We start from the raw sequence: 16649 nt of genomic DNA, 5'->3' as shown, positions 1-16649 counted from the left end.
TTCTTGGATCTACGAAGCTAGACAAGGAAACCTTTCCGAAAATAAAACATTTTGGTTATCAATATTACACTAAACGTTCCATTACACATAGTCCCATTTTGACTCATATTTCTGATTATAGTTTACACTGCCTTCTCAATCTCAAATGAACCTGTATCATGCTCTTGCATGCTTCTCATCTTTTCACTGCACAAAGACAGACCCCAAAACACATGACAAAGAACAAGACACTGTAAAAACCTACTGTATGCATGGTATTCAAAACCTTCACCACAGATATGATACAGGTGTAACTTTGTGCACTGAAAAGAAGCAAAGATGAGCAACACATCCCCAACCACTATCAGGAAGTATATGAACCCTATTGAACATCATGAGGTCCAGTATGACCTATCTACCTGAAGTCAGAGGGTGGAACCAATCGCCCAAAGACTCCTGACATCAGACACACCCCATCCTCCACACCATAGATTGCATGAAATTGCCATGACAAATGTAAAGATTATGTTTTAGTTTGTTGAGAAAGCAGTGTAAATAACTGGTGAAAATCTGTCAAATGCACAATTCTCCAGATGCCCACACCTTCTCTGACCTCTCCCTAATATCATTGGTAGAACTCCACGGTAGAAAGAATGGGTCTTCACTTCTTTACCAGGGGAAGGTTGTTGTTGTTTTTGTGTGTATCCAGAAATGGGAAACAATGTCATTGCTATGGTTTATCCTCTGGCGAAGTAGATGACCTTACAGGACCGTTTGCTGAAATTATTTTTATTCACTCAGTGTCATATTCGCAGTTTATTTTATCCCACATAAAAAAATACAACTCTTGCTTTTGTGACCTCAATTTTATTGACCAGTGCAGTCATTACCTGCCACATGAAACACCAGAATCTGTGGGAACTGAACTGGAGAATCTGTGGGAGAGAAAACTCAAAGCCGTTGCTGTGGCAACAACGTGTATGCATCACAATGTGGTTTGTAAGTACAGGTAGATAAAGCTGTAGTAAACCCATTCAGTCATTAAGACTCTGGAGTTGAAGGACTGTTCATCTCAGCACTATTTCCCCTGCCCAGAGTTTCAGTCAAGCTGAGAACACACGCAAAGGATCTGTGGCTTATCATGAAATGAGGTTTAGAGCCAGATTGTGCTGAAGGCGATTAACTCCATCAACTAAAAGAAAAAGCTATTGTAAGGAAACAGCAACGAGGGAGAAAAAACAATCCATCCTCACTTAATCTGAAAAGGTCTCGTGATATAACGTCCACTTCATGTGCCTGCAGAATCATTTCAATAGGGTTCATATCTTCACTCTCTGATATTATGTGGAATGAGAATATGAATGACTGAATTAAAAATGCAATATGATGGATTGACTCAAAGCAACTCATAAACTGTACTTGAATATGCTCTTTATATCAACAATCAGGAAATATGTAAAAGTAGTTCATGCAGATGTATGGTGCCATTTCATAAAGCACTTCAAGAGCAGAGCATCACAAGAAATGTCATGTGCATGTTGTTAATTTCTTAAATCTCACTTGATATAACATTTTGATATTTACAAACGGGAACTGTCTACCCTTGTGTATAAGGTTTACTTTGCATGGCTATATCAACTTATCATCCACTTTGGATAAGAGATCAGCTGTCATCTCAATAGTGTTCATACTCTAATGTACACAGTATGTGTTGTATCTGTTAATGTGGTGCAGTCCCCTCCTCCCCTGTTGTTCTGACCTGTTGTGGCCCTGATGGTAGAGGTGAGGGTGGAGGAGGTCATGTTGGGGATGCAGTCATCATCCTGGGAGTAGCCAGCTTGGATGGCCCTTAAGTAGCTGTGGCTCCGTGTCCGGAAACAGCCGGGCAGGTCCAGAGCCTCCACAGCCTGAGATTCCACCTCACTGAATACCGACTCACAGACTGACTCAAACTGACCGTTTATCTCTGTCTCACTCACCTGGAGGAGAGAACAGCAGGGCGAGAAAGGCTCAATTCAATGATAGTTCTTGTCTTTGTGGGAAAACATTAATTGGTTGTATACAACGTTTGATGTTATGCTCTTTTCTTAGCATTTAATAAAAAAGTGTTTGCTTGAAATGGCTACCAGCTAATTGCCAGGAGAGCAAATGTTTGAAAAGGAGAACGTCTGCAAATGTATTGTTCATTTGAGCATCGTCTTGATGCGCAATTACTTTGTGAAATGTCAAGCATACGACTTGCTCACCAGGACAACGTTTTTTGGTTGTTGTTTTTTGTTTTTCTCAATTCCTCCAGTTTGCCACAGTTGCCTAAATAATGCATTCTGAAATCTAGATCTATGTTGAAATGTGTAAAGGATTAGAGGAAGTCAAGGTAACATATTCTAGTGGCATAGCATACTGTATGAGTGTTAGTTCCCTCTGAATCCCCTGAGACAATGTGTCCTGATCTCAACAGAACCATTATTTGGCGATCTTAATATCCTGAGACAGACGTGCATCTTGCGATATAGAGATATCAATTTAGGGAAGTTTAAATGGTTCGATGTTTATCTCACCATTCCCATTTGGCAATCCTGAGAATCGTAGATAAGGATCCTGTTCTATTGCGAGATATATAATCTTGTAATAACCTCAGCAGGGTGCCGTGGAGGCAGAGATAAAGCCAGAGAATTAGCGGGAGAGAGGTTGAGCTTTTAAGACTTGGGACAAATCAATACACGCTGACTTTAAGAGAGAGATTTAGATCTTAAATTAATATAAACCAGACACATAAAAGACTCAGGACTCAATTTTGCACAAATGCAAAATATAAAAGTAAAGTATATGCATCTAAGGGAGGGTCAAGACTGAATGAAGGAAGTGAGAAGGATAGGGAGCTACAGTATGGAATATCATATAATATCCCATTGTCTTCCGACGGGTGGCGTCATTCTAACGCGTTGCCAGAGTCTGAGCAGACGTCCGTCACGATATCTGACGTAATACAATTATTATATCTTGTACATATCATTGTTATAGGCCAGAGACTCACCTGGCTGACCTGGCTAACACAGCTTGCCTGGCTGAGAGTGCTGACTGCCCGCATGTAACTCTGGTTCCTGGAGCGGAATTGGGCTGTTGGGAGAGGTGGCTGCCGGTAGTTATAGATGGTGGAGGGCTCCAGGGCCAAGCTGGGGTGGGGGTGCATGTCTCTGGAGGCCTGCACCTGGAAGCTCTGACTGAATGGAGAGATAGAGACGACAGAGAGCGTGAGAGAGACAACAGAGAGAGAGGGATGGCAGAGAGAGAGATGACAGAGAGAGAGAGATGGCAGAGAGAGAGAAACGACAAAGAGAGAGAGAGAGACGACAGAGAGAGAGAGAGATGGTAGAGACACAAATAGATAGAAAGGGAGATTATTATACTTGTAAAGGTGTTGTAGAAATTGTCTTAATAATTCTTATTAAACATAGTTTGACAAATAAAAATGTAATTTGTCAGATGGCCACAGGTCTTACAAAAGGGAATAAAACAGTTAGGTGTTAATTACTTCACGGCAGGCATCCTCTGGGTGAGCTGAACTTCAGACTGAGACTGATTATGACATTGCATTGACCAAGAGAGGGGGGATCTTCCTCCCTCCACTAAATAATTGCTGTGTTCAACAGTGTCCCCGAAATGGCAATTCGATTTGCTATTGTGCTGTAGCAGCCAATCAATGCTTGGAGATGAGGGAAATGCAAATGAGGAGCTAGTTAGCAATCAGAGCAAGCATTTCTGAGATAGCAGGAGCGTGTCAGTCAGGTCAATTAAATGTGCTTCCCCATAAGGGAAACACAGCCTTCACTCACGCCGTCACAGAGATGCATACAAATCTCTCTACCGCTCTCCATTTGGCAAATCGGACCATAACTCTATCCTCCAGATTCCTGCTCACAAGCAAAAACTCAAACAGGAAGTACCAACGGCACGATCAATAAGGAAGTGGTCCGATGAAGCGGATGCTAAGCTACAGGACTGTTTCTCTAGCACAGACTGGAATATGTTCCGGGATTCATCCGATGGCATTAAGGAGTTTACCACATCAGTCAACGGCTTCATTAATAAGTGCATTGACAACATTTCCCTACAGTGACCGTACGTACATATCCTAAACAGAAGTCATGGATTAAAGGCAACATCTGCACTGAGCTAAAAGTTAGAGCTGCCGCTTTCAAGGAGAGGGACACAAATCTGCACGCTTACAAGAAGTATTGTCGGAATATAACATTTTCCGACAAGATAGAACTGCCAAAGGGGGCGGTGTTGCAATCTACTGCAGAGATAGCCTACAGAGTTCTGTCTTACTATCCAGGTCTGTACCCAAACAATTCGATCTTCTACTTTTAAAAATCCACCGTTCCAGAAACAAGTCTCTCACCGTTGTAGCTTGCTATAGACCACCCTCTGCCCCCAGCTGTGCCCTGGACACCATATGTGAATTGATTGCCCCCCCATCTATCTTCAGAGCTCGTGCTGCTAGGTGACCTAAACTGGTACATGTTTAACACCCCGGCCATCCTACAATCTAAGCTTGATGCCCTCAATCTCACACAAATTATCAATGAACCCACCAGGTACAACCCCAAATACGTAAACACGGGCACCCTCATAGATATCATCCTAACCAACTTGCCCTCCAAATACACCTCTGCTGTTTTCAACCAAGATCTCAGCAATCACTGTCTCATTGCCTGCATCCATAATGGGTCTGCGGTCAAACAACCACCCCTCATCACTGTCAAACGCTCCCTAAAACACTTCAGCGAGCAGGCCTTTCTAATCGACCTGGCCCGGGTATCCTGGAAGGATATTGACCTTATCCCGTCAGTAGAGAAAGCCTGGGTATTCTTTAGAAGTGCCTTCTGCCTCCCGGGTGGCGCATTGGTCTAGGGCACCGCATCGCAGTGCTAGCTGTGCCACCAGAGCCTCTGGGTTCGAGCCCAGGCTCTGTCGTAGCCGGCCGCGACCGGGAGGTCCATGGGGCGACGCACAATTGGCCTGACGTCGTCCGGGTTAGGGAGGGTTTGGCCGGTAGGGATATCCTTGTCTAATCGCACACTAGCGACTCCTGTGGCGGGCCGGGCGCAGTGCACGCTAACCAGGTCGCCAGGTGCACGGCGTTTCGTCCGACACATTGGTGCGGCTGGCTTCCGGGTTGGATGCGCGCTGTGTTAAGAAGCAGTGCGGCTTGGTTGGGTTGTGTTTCGGAGGACACATGGCTTTCGACCTTCGTCTCTCCCGAGCCCGTACGGGAGTTGTAGCGATGAGACAAGATAGTAACTACTAACAATTGTATACTATGAAATTGGGGAGAAAAGGGGGTAAATAATAATAATAATACCATTTTAAATAAGTGCTTTCCTCACCATTTTAAATAAGCATGCCCCATTCAAAAAATGTTGAACCAGAAACAGATATAGCCCTTGTCACGTTCCTGACCGGTTTTCTGTTATTTTGTATGTGTTTGACAGTCAGGGCGTGAGTTTGGGTGGGTAGTCTATGTTATGTGTTTCTATGTTGGTTAAAGGGTGACCTGATATGGCTCTCAATTAGAGGCAGGTGGTTTTCATTTCCTCTGATTGAGAGCCATATTAAAGTAGGTGTTTTCACAATGTTTGTTTGTGGGTGGTTGTTTCCTGTATCTGTGTTTGTTGCAACATACGGGACTGTATCGTTCGTTCGTTTTGTTTGTAGTCAGTACTGGTTCGTTCGTTCTTCGTTACGTGTAAGTTCGTAGTCCAGGTCTGTCTACTTCGTTTGTTGTTTTGTATTGTTGTTCAAGAGTTTTTCCGTCTTCGTCTGTTCCTTGTAATAAATAATATGTATAACTCCAATGCTGGATTTTGGTCGAATCCTTGCTACTCCTCTTCGGATGAAGAGAAGGAGGAAGCCCGTTACAGCCCTTGGTTGTCTCTAGACCTGACTGCCCTTGACCAGCACAAAAACATCCTGTGGCGTTCTGCATTATAATCGAATAGCCCCCGTGATATGCACATTTTCAGGGAAGTTAGGAACCAATATACACAGGCAGTAAGGAAAGCTAAGGCTAGCTTTTTCAAGCAGAAATTTGCATCCTGTAGCACAAACTCAAAAAAGTTCTGGGACACTGTAAAGACCATGGAGAATAAGAGTACCTCCTCCCACTGCACTGAGGCTAGGAAAAACTGTCACCACCGATAAATCCACTATAATTGAAAATTTCAATAATCATTTTTCTACAGCTGGCCATGCTTTCCACCTGGCTACCCCAACCCCGATCAACAGCCCTCCACTCCCCACAGCAACTCGCCCAAGCCTCCCCCATTTCTCTTTCACCCAAATCCAGACAGCTGATGTTCTGAAAGAGCTACAAAATCTGGACCCCTACAAATTAGCCGGGCTAGATAATCTGGACCCTCTCTTTCTAAATCTATCTACCGAAATTGTTGCAACCCCTATCACTAGCCTATTCAACCTCTCTTTCGTACAGTCTGAGATCCCCCAAAGATTGGAAAGCTGCCACGGTCATCCCCCTCTTCAAAGGGGGAGACACTCTAGACCCAAACTGCTACAGACCTATATCTATCCTACCTTGCCTTTCTAAGGTCTTCGAAGCCAAGTTAACAAACAGATCACCAACCATTTCGAATCCCACTGTACCTTCTCCGCTATGCAATCTGGCTTCCGAGCTGGTCTTGGGTGCACCTCAGCCACGCTCAAGTTCCTAAACGATATCATAACCGTCATCGATAAGAGACATTTCTATGCAGCCGTATTCATCGACCTGGCCAAGGCTTTTGACTCTGTCAATCACCATATTCATATCGGCAGACTCAACAGCCTTGGTTTCTCAAATGATTGCCTCGCCTGGTTCACCAACTACTTCTCTGATAGAGTTCAGTGTGTCAAATCGGAGGGCCTGTTGTCTGGACCTCTGGCAGTCTCTATGGGGGTGCCATAGGGATCAATTCTCGGGCCGACTCTCTTCTCTGTATACATCAATGATGTCACTCTTGCTGCTGGTGATTCTCTGATCCACTTCAACGCAGACGACACCATTCTGTATCCCTCTGGCCCTTCTTTGGACTCTGTGTTAACTAACCTCCAGACGAGCTTCAATGTTATACAACTCTCCTTCCGTGGCCTCCAACTGCTCTTAAATGCAAGTAAAACGAAATGCATCCTCTTCAACCGATCGCTGTCCGCACCTGCCCGCCCGTTCAGCATCACTACTCTGGACGGTTCTGACTTAGAATATGTGGACAACGTCAAATACCTAGGTGTCTAGTTAGACTGTAAACTCTCCTTCTATTCTCACATTAAGCATCTCCAATCCAAAATTAAATATAGAATCGGCTTCCTATTAAAGCATCCTTCACTCATGCTGCCAAACTTACCCTCGTAAAACTGACCATCCCACGGATTCTCGACTTTGGCGATGTTATTTACAAAATAGCCTCCAACACTCTACTCAACAAATTGGATGCAGTCTATCACAGTGCAATCCGTTTTGTCACCAAAGCCCCATATACTACCCACCACTGCGACCTGTATGCCCTTGTTGGCTGGCCCTCGCTTCATACTCGTCGCCAAACCCACTGGCTCCAGGTCATCTACAAGTCTCTGCTAGGTAAAGCCCTGCCCTATCTCAGCTCACTGGTCACCATAGCAGCACCCACCCGTAGCACGCGCTCCAGCAGGTATATCTCACTGGTCACCCCCAACGCCCATTCTTCCTTTGGCCGCCTTTCCTTACAGTTAGTTCCCTGCTGCCAATGACTGAAACGAACTGCAAAAATCCCTGAAGCTGGAGGCTCATATCTCCCTCACTAGCTTTAAGCACCAGCTGTCAGAGCAGCTCACAGATCACTGCACCTGTACATAGCCCATCTGTAAATAGCCCATCCAACTATCTCATCCCCATACTGTATTTATTTATTTATCTTGCTCCTTTGCACCCCAGTATCTTTACTTGCACATTCATAAATACATACAGTGGGGAGAACAAGTATTTGATACACTGCCGATTTTGCAGGTTTTCCTACTTACAAAGCATGTAGAGGTCTGTAATTTTTATCATAGGTACACTTCAACTGTGAGAGACGGAATCTAAAACAAAAATCCAGAAAATCACATTGTATGATTTTTAAGTAATTAATTTGCATTTTATTGCATGTGATAAGTATTTGATACATCAGAAAAGCAGAACTTAATATTTGGTACAGAAACCTTCGTTTGCAATTACAGAGATCATACGTTTCCTGTAGTTCTTGACCAGGTTTGCACACACAAAAATCCAGAAAATCCCATTGTATGATTTTTAAGTAATTAGTTTGCATTTTATTGCATGACATAAGTATTTGATCACCTACCAACCAGTAAGAATTCCGGCTCTCACAGACCTGTTAGTTTACCTGTATTAACTGCACCTGTTTGAACTCGTTACCTGTATAAAAGACACCTGTACACACACTCAATCAAACAGACTCCAACCTCTCCACAATGGCCAAGACCAGAGAGCTGTGTCAGGACATCAGGGATAAAATTGTAGACCTGCACAAGGCTGGGATGGGCTACAGGACAATAGGCATGCAGCTTGGTGAGAAGGCAACAACTGTTGGCGCAATTATTAGAAAATGGAAGAAGTTCAAGATGCCGGTCAATCACCCTCGGTCTGGGGCTCCATGCAAGATCTCACCTGGGGCATCAATGATCATGAGGAAGGTGAGGGATCAGCCCAGAACTACACGGCAGGACCTGGTCAATGACCTGAAGAGAGCTGGGACCAGAGTCTCAAAGAAAACCATTAGTAACACACTACGCCGTCAGGGATTAAAATCCTGCAGCGCACGCAAGGTCCCCCTGCTCAAGCCAGCACATGTCCAGGCCCGTCTGAAGTCTGCCAATGACCATCTGGATGATCCAGAGGAGGAATGGGAGAAGGTCTTGTGGTCTGATGAGACAAAAATACAGCTTTTTGGTCAAACTCCACTCGCCGTTTTTGGAGGAAGAAGAAGGATGAGTACAACCCCAAGAACACCATCCCAGCCGTGAAGCATGGAGGTGGAAACATCATTCTTTGGGGATGCTTTTCTGCAAAAGGGACAGGACGACTGCACCGTATTGAGGGGAGGATGGATGGGGTCATGTATCGCGAGATCTTGGCCAACAACCTCCTTCCCTCAGTAAGAGCATTGAAGATGGGTCGTGGCTGGGTCTTCCAGCATGACAACGACCCGAAACACACAGCCAGGGCAACTAAGGAGTGGCTCCGTAAGAAGCATCTCAAGGTCCTGGAGTGGCCCTGCCAGTCTCCAGACCTGAACCCAATAGAAAATCTTTGGAGGGAGCTGAATGTCCGTATTGCCCAGCGACAGCCCCGAAACCTGAAGGATCTGGAGAAAGTCTGTATGGAGGAGTGGGCCAAAATCCCTGCTGCAGTGTGTGCAAACCTGGTCAAGAACTACAGGAAACGTATGATCTCTGTAATTGCAAACAAAGGTTTCTGTACCAAATATTAAGTTCTGCTTTTCTGATGTATCAAATACTTATCACATGCAATAAAATGCAAATTAATTACTTAAAAATCATACAATGTGATTTTCTGGATTTTTGTTTTAGATTCCGTCTCTCACAGTTGAAGTGTACCTATGATAAACATTACAGACCTCTACATGCTTTGTAAGTAGGAAAACCTGCAAAATCGGCAGTGTATCAAATACTTGTTCTCCCCACTGTATATATATATACATATATATATTCTGCACATGTATGATTCCAGTTTTTAATTGCTATATTGTAATTACTTCGCCACCATGGCCTATTTATTCCCTTACCCCCCTTATCCTACCTCATTTGCACATACTGTATATAGACTTTTTCTACTGTATTATTGACTGTATGTTTGTTTATTCCATGTGTAACTCTGTGTTGTTGTATGTGTCGAACTGCTTTGCTTTATCTTGGCCAGGTCGCAGTTGCAAATGAGAATTTGTTCTCAACTAGCCTACATGGTAAAATTAAATTAAATAAAGGTGAAATATTTTTTTAATTGGTGGTATATAATTTTTATTCAAATGCAACTTTGATATGGGTAAAATCCCTATTAAGCTCTTCAAATTTCATAAACAAGTACTTGTAATTTTCCCCACATAGGTATACAATCTAGAATAATAAAGACATAAAATACAAAAACAAGTCTATATTTTTCCAGAACTGGTTTGACAACAACATTATTTGGGTTAAATAATTATTGAATAATGATGGCCAACTATATGATTATCAAGAATTTATGAGAACACACAATGTTACATTCACTCCTGAGGAGTATCAATTTGTTGTTAGAGCTGTCCCTGAAGGTGCAATTCTTCTTTTAGGAGAATATAACAACACTCCAAGTGCAACTGTTGAGGATTGTGTAGCCTCAATACAATTAGAAGGAATTTACATTTTAAACTATAAATGTAATAACATGTATATAAGAAAACTATGTCAATATGTTACGTTTCCCTCTGCTAAAATGTACTGTAATGCAGCCCTAGGACAAATGAACTGGAACAAAGTTTCGTTATCTGGTAAATGTTGTATATCTAATAAGGTGAAAGAAGTATCATACAATCTCATTGATAGAATCTACCCTGTAAAGACCTTTATTATACACAGATTCTAAATAGCTATTGATAACAAATGTGTATTTTGTGGTTGTGGCCCAGAAACTCTTGAACATTTATTTTGGGACTCTTCTTATGTCAGAAGATTTTGGAGTGAGTTAGAAGATTTTATTTTAAAAGAAACAACTTTTAATGTTAATCTGAGAGACTGATGTTATTTTTTATTTTTTTATTGTGATCCAAATGATATGGACCCTGATTTAACTTCCATTGTTTGTTTGTTTATCTTTCATGGAAGATTCTTTGTCCATAAAATTGTAAAGGCTGTCACTCTCCTCATCCTCGGACGAGGTGAGGAGAGAAGGATCTTCAGACCAAAATGCAGCTTGAGGGAAATAAGCCATCTTTTTATTTATAAACGACAAAACTGAATAATGATGGCAACACGAAAACAAACACTTTAACAAACTTACAAAATAACAAAACGACGTAGAACGAAACCTGAACATAAACTCACATCACTAAACGTAAACTCACGGACAGGAACGGTACATCAAAACACACGAACAGCCAAACAGTCCCGTATGTGAAAATACATCGACAACGACGAAGACATCACAGGAGACAATCACCCACAAACAAACAGTGAGAACGCCCTACCTAAATATGACTCTTAATTAGAGGAAAACGCAAACCACCTGCCTCTAATCAAGAGCCATACCAGGTAACCCAAAACCAACATAGAAACAGATAACATAGACTGCCCACCCAAAACACATGCCCTGACCATAAACACATAAAAAACAACATAAAACAGGTCAGGACTGTTACAGAACCCCCCCCTCAAGGTGCGAACGCCGGGCGCACCAGCACAAAGTCCAGGGGAGGGTCTGGGTGGGCAGTTGACCACGGTGGTGGCTCCGGCTCTGGACGCTCTCCCCACACCACCATAGTCACTCCCCTCTTCTGTCTACCCCTTCCACTGACCACCCTAAAACTACCTTCCCCTAAATAAACGGCCAGCACCGGGACAAGGGGCAGCACCGGGACAAGGGGTAGCACCGGGACAAGGGGCAGCACCAGGATAAGGACCAGCACTGGAATAAGGGGCAGCACCGGGACAAGGGGCAGCACCGGGACAAGGGGCAGCACCGGGACAAGGGGCAGCACCGGGACAAGGGGCAGCACCGGGACAAGGGGCAGCACCGGGACAAGGGGCAGCACCGGGACAAGGGGCAGCACCGGGACAAGGGGCAGCACCGGGACAAGGGGCAGCACCGGGACAAGGGGCAGATCCCGGCTGAAGGACTCTGGCAGGTCCTGGCTGAGGGACTCTGGCAGGTCCTGGCTGGACGGCTCTGGCAGGTCCTGGCTGGACGGCTCTGGCAGGTCCTGGCTGGACGGCTCTGGCAGGTCCTGGCTGGACGGCTCTGGCAGGTCCTGGCTGGACGGCTCTGGCAGGTCCTGGCTGGATGGCTCTGGCAGGTCCTGGCTGGACGGCTCTGGCAGGTCCTGGCTGGACGGCTCTGGCAGGTCATAGCAGGACGGCTCTGGCAGGTCCTGGCTGGACGGCTCTGGCAGGTCCTGGCTGGACGGCTCTGGCAGATCCTGTCTGGTTGGCGGCTCTGGCAGATCCTGTCTGGTTGGCGGCTCTGGCAGATCCTGTCTGGTTGGCGGCTCTGGCAGATCCTGTCTGGTTGGCGGCTCTGGCAGATCCTGTCTGGTTGGCGGCTCTGGCAGATCCTGTCTGGTTGGCGGCTCTGGCAGATCCTGTCTGGTTGGCGGCTCTGGCAGATCCTGTCTGGTTGGCGGCTCTGGCAGATCCTGTCTGGTTGGCGGCTCTGGCAGATCCTGTCTGGCGGGCGGCTCTAGCGGCTCCTGTCTGGCGGACGGCTCTAGCGGCTCCTGTCTGGCGGACGGCTCTGTAGGCTCATGGCAGACGGGCGGCTTTGCAGGCTCATGACAGACGGGCGGCTTTGCAGGCTCATGGCAGACGGATGGCTCAGACGGCGCTGGGGAGACGGATGGCTCAGACGGCGCTGGGGAGACGGATGGCTCAGATGGCGCTGGGGAGACGGATGGCTCAGATGGCGCTGGGGAGACGGATGGCTCAGATGGCGCTGGGGAGACGGATGGCTCAGATGGCGCTGGGGAGACGGATGGCTCTGTAGGAAGGAGAAGGAGAGACAGCCTGGTACGTGGTCTAGGCACTGGCTGCGCTGGAGAGGAGGAAACAGCAGGAGAGAGAACCCGGAGAGACAGCCTGGTACGGGGGGCTGCCACCGGAGGACTGGTACATGGAGGTGGCACCGGGTCTACCGGACCGTGAAAGAGGACACGTGCTCTTGAGCACCGAGCCTCCCCAACCCTACCAGGTTGAATGATCCCCGTAGCCCTGCCAGTGCAGCGAGGTGGAATAGCCCGCACTGGCCTATGCAGGCGAACCGGGGACACCACCTGTAAGGCTGGTGCCATGTACGCCGGCCCGAGGAGACGTACTGGAGGCCAGATACGTTGGGCCGGCTTCATGACATCCGGCTCGATGCCCAACCTAGCCCTCCCAGTGCGGCAAGGTGGAATAGCCCGCACTGGGCTAAGCACGCGTACTGGGGACACCGTGCGCTTTACCGCATAACACGGTGTCTTACCAGTACGACGCCTTCTACCTCCACGGTAAGCACGGGGAGTTGGCTCGGGTATCCTACCCGGCTTTGCCACACTCTTCGTGTGCCCCCCCCCAAGAAATTTTTTGGTCTGACTCACGGGCTCCCAACCGCGTCGTCGCGCTGCCTCCTCATACCAGCGCCTCTCAGCCTTCGCTGCTTCCAACTCCTCCTTTGGACGGCGATATTCCCCTGGTTGAGCCCAAGGTCCTCTACCGTCCAGGATCTCCTCCCAAGTCCAGAAGTCCTTGTTGCTCCGTAGAGCATTCCCATACCGCTTGGTCTTAGCGTGGTGGGTGATTCTGTCAAGGCTGTCACTCTCCTCATCCTCGGACGAGGTGAGGAGAGAAGGATCTTCAGACCAAAATGCAGCTTGAGGGAAATAAGCCATCTTTTTATTTATAAACGACAAAACTGAATAATGATGGCAACACGAAAACAAACACTTTAACAAACTTACAAAATAACGTAGAACGAAACCTGAACATAAACTCACATCACTAAACGTAAACTCACGGACAGGAACGGTACATCAAAACACACGAACAGCCAAACAGTCCCGTATGTGAAAATACATCGACAACGACGAAGACATCACAGGAGACAATCACCCACAAACAAACAGTGAGAACGCCCTACCTAAATATGACTCTTAATTAGAGGAAAACGCAAACCACCTGCCTCTAATCAAGAGCCATACCAGGTAACCCAAAACCAACATAGAAACAGATAACATAGACTGCCCACCCAAAACACATGCCCTGACCATAAACACATAAAAAACAACATAAAACAGGTCAGGACTGTTACAAAAATTAAGTGGGCAGAGAACAAACCCCTCTTCACATTATTTAAGATAGAATTTAAATACTTTTTTGAAATGATCAGTAAATTAAAAAACAAAAAGCAATACGCACCATAAAAGTATTTAACAAATAAAAAATGAATCTTGATATGTAATACCCCTGCCTGTTATGTTTATGCACTCTTATTTGTATATATCTGTTTAAATGTTTTATTTTGAAAGACTTCTGAACAGTTAATCAAATGGCTAGCTGGACTATTTACATTGACCGTCTTTCTTATTTATTTCTTTATCTTAATTGATTTACACTGACTCCCTGGCACTGGCTCTATGCAGACCCACTAGACTCTACCCACACACTCATACACACTACACTGACTCCCTGGCACTGGCTCTATGCAGACCCACTAGACTCTACCCACACACTCATACACACTACACTGACTCCCTAGCACTGGCTCTATGCAGACCCACTAGACTCTACCCACACACTCATACACACTACACTGACTCCCTGGCACTGGCTCTATGCAGACCCACTAGACTCTACCCACACACTCATACACACTACACTGACTCTCTGGTACTGGATCTATGCAGACCCACTAGACTCTACCCACACACTCAAACACACTACACTGACTCCCTGGCACTGGCTCTATGCAGACCCACTAGACTCTACCCACACACTCATACACACTACACTGACTCCCTGGTACTGGCTCTATGCAGACCCACTAGACTCTACCCACACACTCATACACACTACACTGACTCTCTGGTACTGGATCTATGCAGACCCACTAGACTCTACCCACACACTCATACACACTACACTGACTCCCTGGCACTGGCTCTATGCAGACCCACTAGACTCTACCCACACACTCATACACACTACACTGACTCCCTGGCACTGGCTCTATGCAGACCCACTAGCCTCTACCCACACACTCATACACACTACACTGACACTCCAACACACACACACACACACACACACACACACACACACACACACACACACACACACACACACACACACACACACACACACACACACACACACACACACACACACACACACACACACACACACACACACACACTTCATACGCTCACAAACACAAAACACACACATGCATATTGACGCCACACACACACTCACACATAGACACACTTTCACACTATTCACATATGCTGCTGCTAATCTGTTTATTATATATCCTGATTGCCTAGTCTATCAAATTTCAAATTTCAATCAATCAAATGTATTTATAAAGCCCTTCTTACATCAGCTGATGTCACAAAGTGCTGTACAGAAACTCAGCCTAAAACCCCAAACAACAAGCAATGCAGGTGTAGAAGCACGGTGGCTAGGAAAAACTCCTAGTCACTTTTACCCCTACCTACATGTACATATAGTATTAACTCAATTACCTCAACTACCTCGTACCCCTGCACATTGACTCAGTACTGGTACTCCTTATTATTGTTTTTATTGTGTTACTATTTCCTTTTTATATCGCAAATATTTGTTTTACTTTTTAACTCTGCATTGTGGGGAATGGGCTCGTAAGTTAGCATTTCCAATGTAAAGCCTACACCTGTTGTATTCGGTGCATGTTACCAACCCAATTTGATATGATTTGGACTATATCTGCTACCATTTTCTACCAAAACTGAAATGGAAAATGCAGAGCGATAGAGGGAGGAAGAACAGGTAGAATACAACCTAATGTTAATGTCAGATAGGGATAAGTAAGCTGTTTTCAGCCTTTGTGTAGAAACAAAAATAGGCATTTTTCAGTATGACCAATGCTAGTGTGATTTAAACCCTGCTACTCCATCAAGAATTGTCAGAGATGGACCTCATGCATTTACACTGCATTCATAGACTATATCAGTCATTCATACACAGTATAGAAAGTTCTCCTTGGTTCAGATTACATCCAGAGATGAACCTAGGAAAGAAGGGAATTCAGATTCAGAGGCTCAGTGAAACGAACTAATATACTATCAAAAACAGAGATTAGTCACCGGTCAAGGTCATCTACCACTGTGATGATGTTCAATATCAGTTAAAGACAAAACCAACTCAGTATACATACAGTAAGAGGTAAGTTAGACAGAGCCTGTATTGTGTGGAACGCTGCTGTATGGCTAGAGAAATAGGAGATTGATTGGCCTGGCTGACCTCTCATTGATGGGCAGTGAGTGTTTGCTGTATGAGGTGTCTATACGGCTGACCTCTCATTGACTAGTAGTGAGTGTTTGCTGTATGATGTGTCTATACGGCTGACCTCTCATTGACTAGCAGTGAGTGTTTGCTGTATGATGTGTCTATACGGCTGACCTCTCATTGACTAGTAGTGAGTGTTTGCTGTATGATGTGTCTATACGGCTGACCTCTCATTGACTAGCAGTGAGTGTTTGCTGTATGATGTGTCTATACGGCTGACCTCTCATTGACTAGTAGTGAGTGTTTGCTGTATGAGGTTTCATATTGAGTCAGTCAGCAATGCTCAGAGCCAGCTGGCTCTTCAGCCTGACCACTGCAACATGCAGCACCAGAGAGAGAGAGAGAGA

At 45.5% G+C, this 16649-nt stretch overlaps 1 protein-coding gene across 2 annotated transcripts in view; it reads right to left on the bottom strand.

Annotated features, from left to right (window-relative positions):
* The window catches only part of LOC129811519 (disks large-associated protein 2-like), a 100559-nt gene that overhangs the window by 47835 nt on the left and 36075 nt on the right, over positions 1 to 16649 (bottom strand). For both annotated transcript variants that reach the window (XM_055862892.1, XM_055862893.1), the window contains 2 exons: positions 3014 to 3200; positions 1739 to 1958 (listed from right to left, as the gene is read on the bottom strand). In XM_055862892.1, the coding sequence (XP_055718867.1) occupies positions 1739 to 1958; positions 3014 to 3200 (407 nt within the window). The remainder of the gene's footprint in view (positions 1 to 1738; positions 1959 to 3013; positions 3201 to 16649) is intronic.

This window comes from Salvelinus fontinalis, chromosome 15, assembly GCF_029448725.1.
Source record: "Salvelinus fontinalis isolate EN_2023a chromosome 15, ASM2944872v1, whole genome shotgun sequence".
Classification (NCBI taxonomy): domain Eukaryota; kingdom Metazoa; phylum Chordata; class Actinopteri; order Salmoniformes; family Salmonidae; genus Salvelinus; species Salvelinus fontinalis.
The sequence above is the reverse complement of the archived record's forward strand: the minus strand, read 5'-3'. Positions and strand labels throughout refer to the sequence as shown.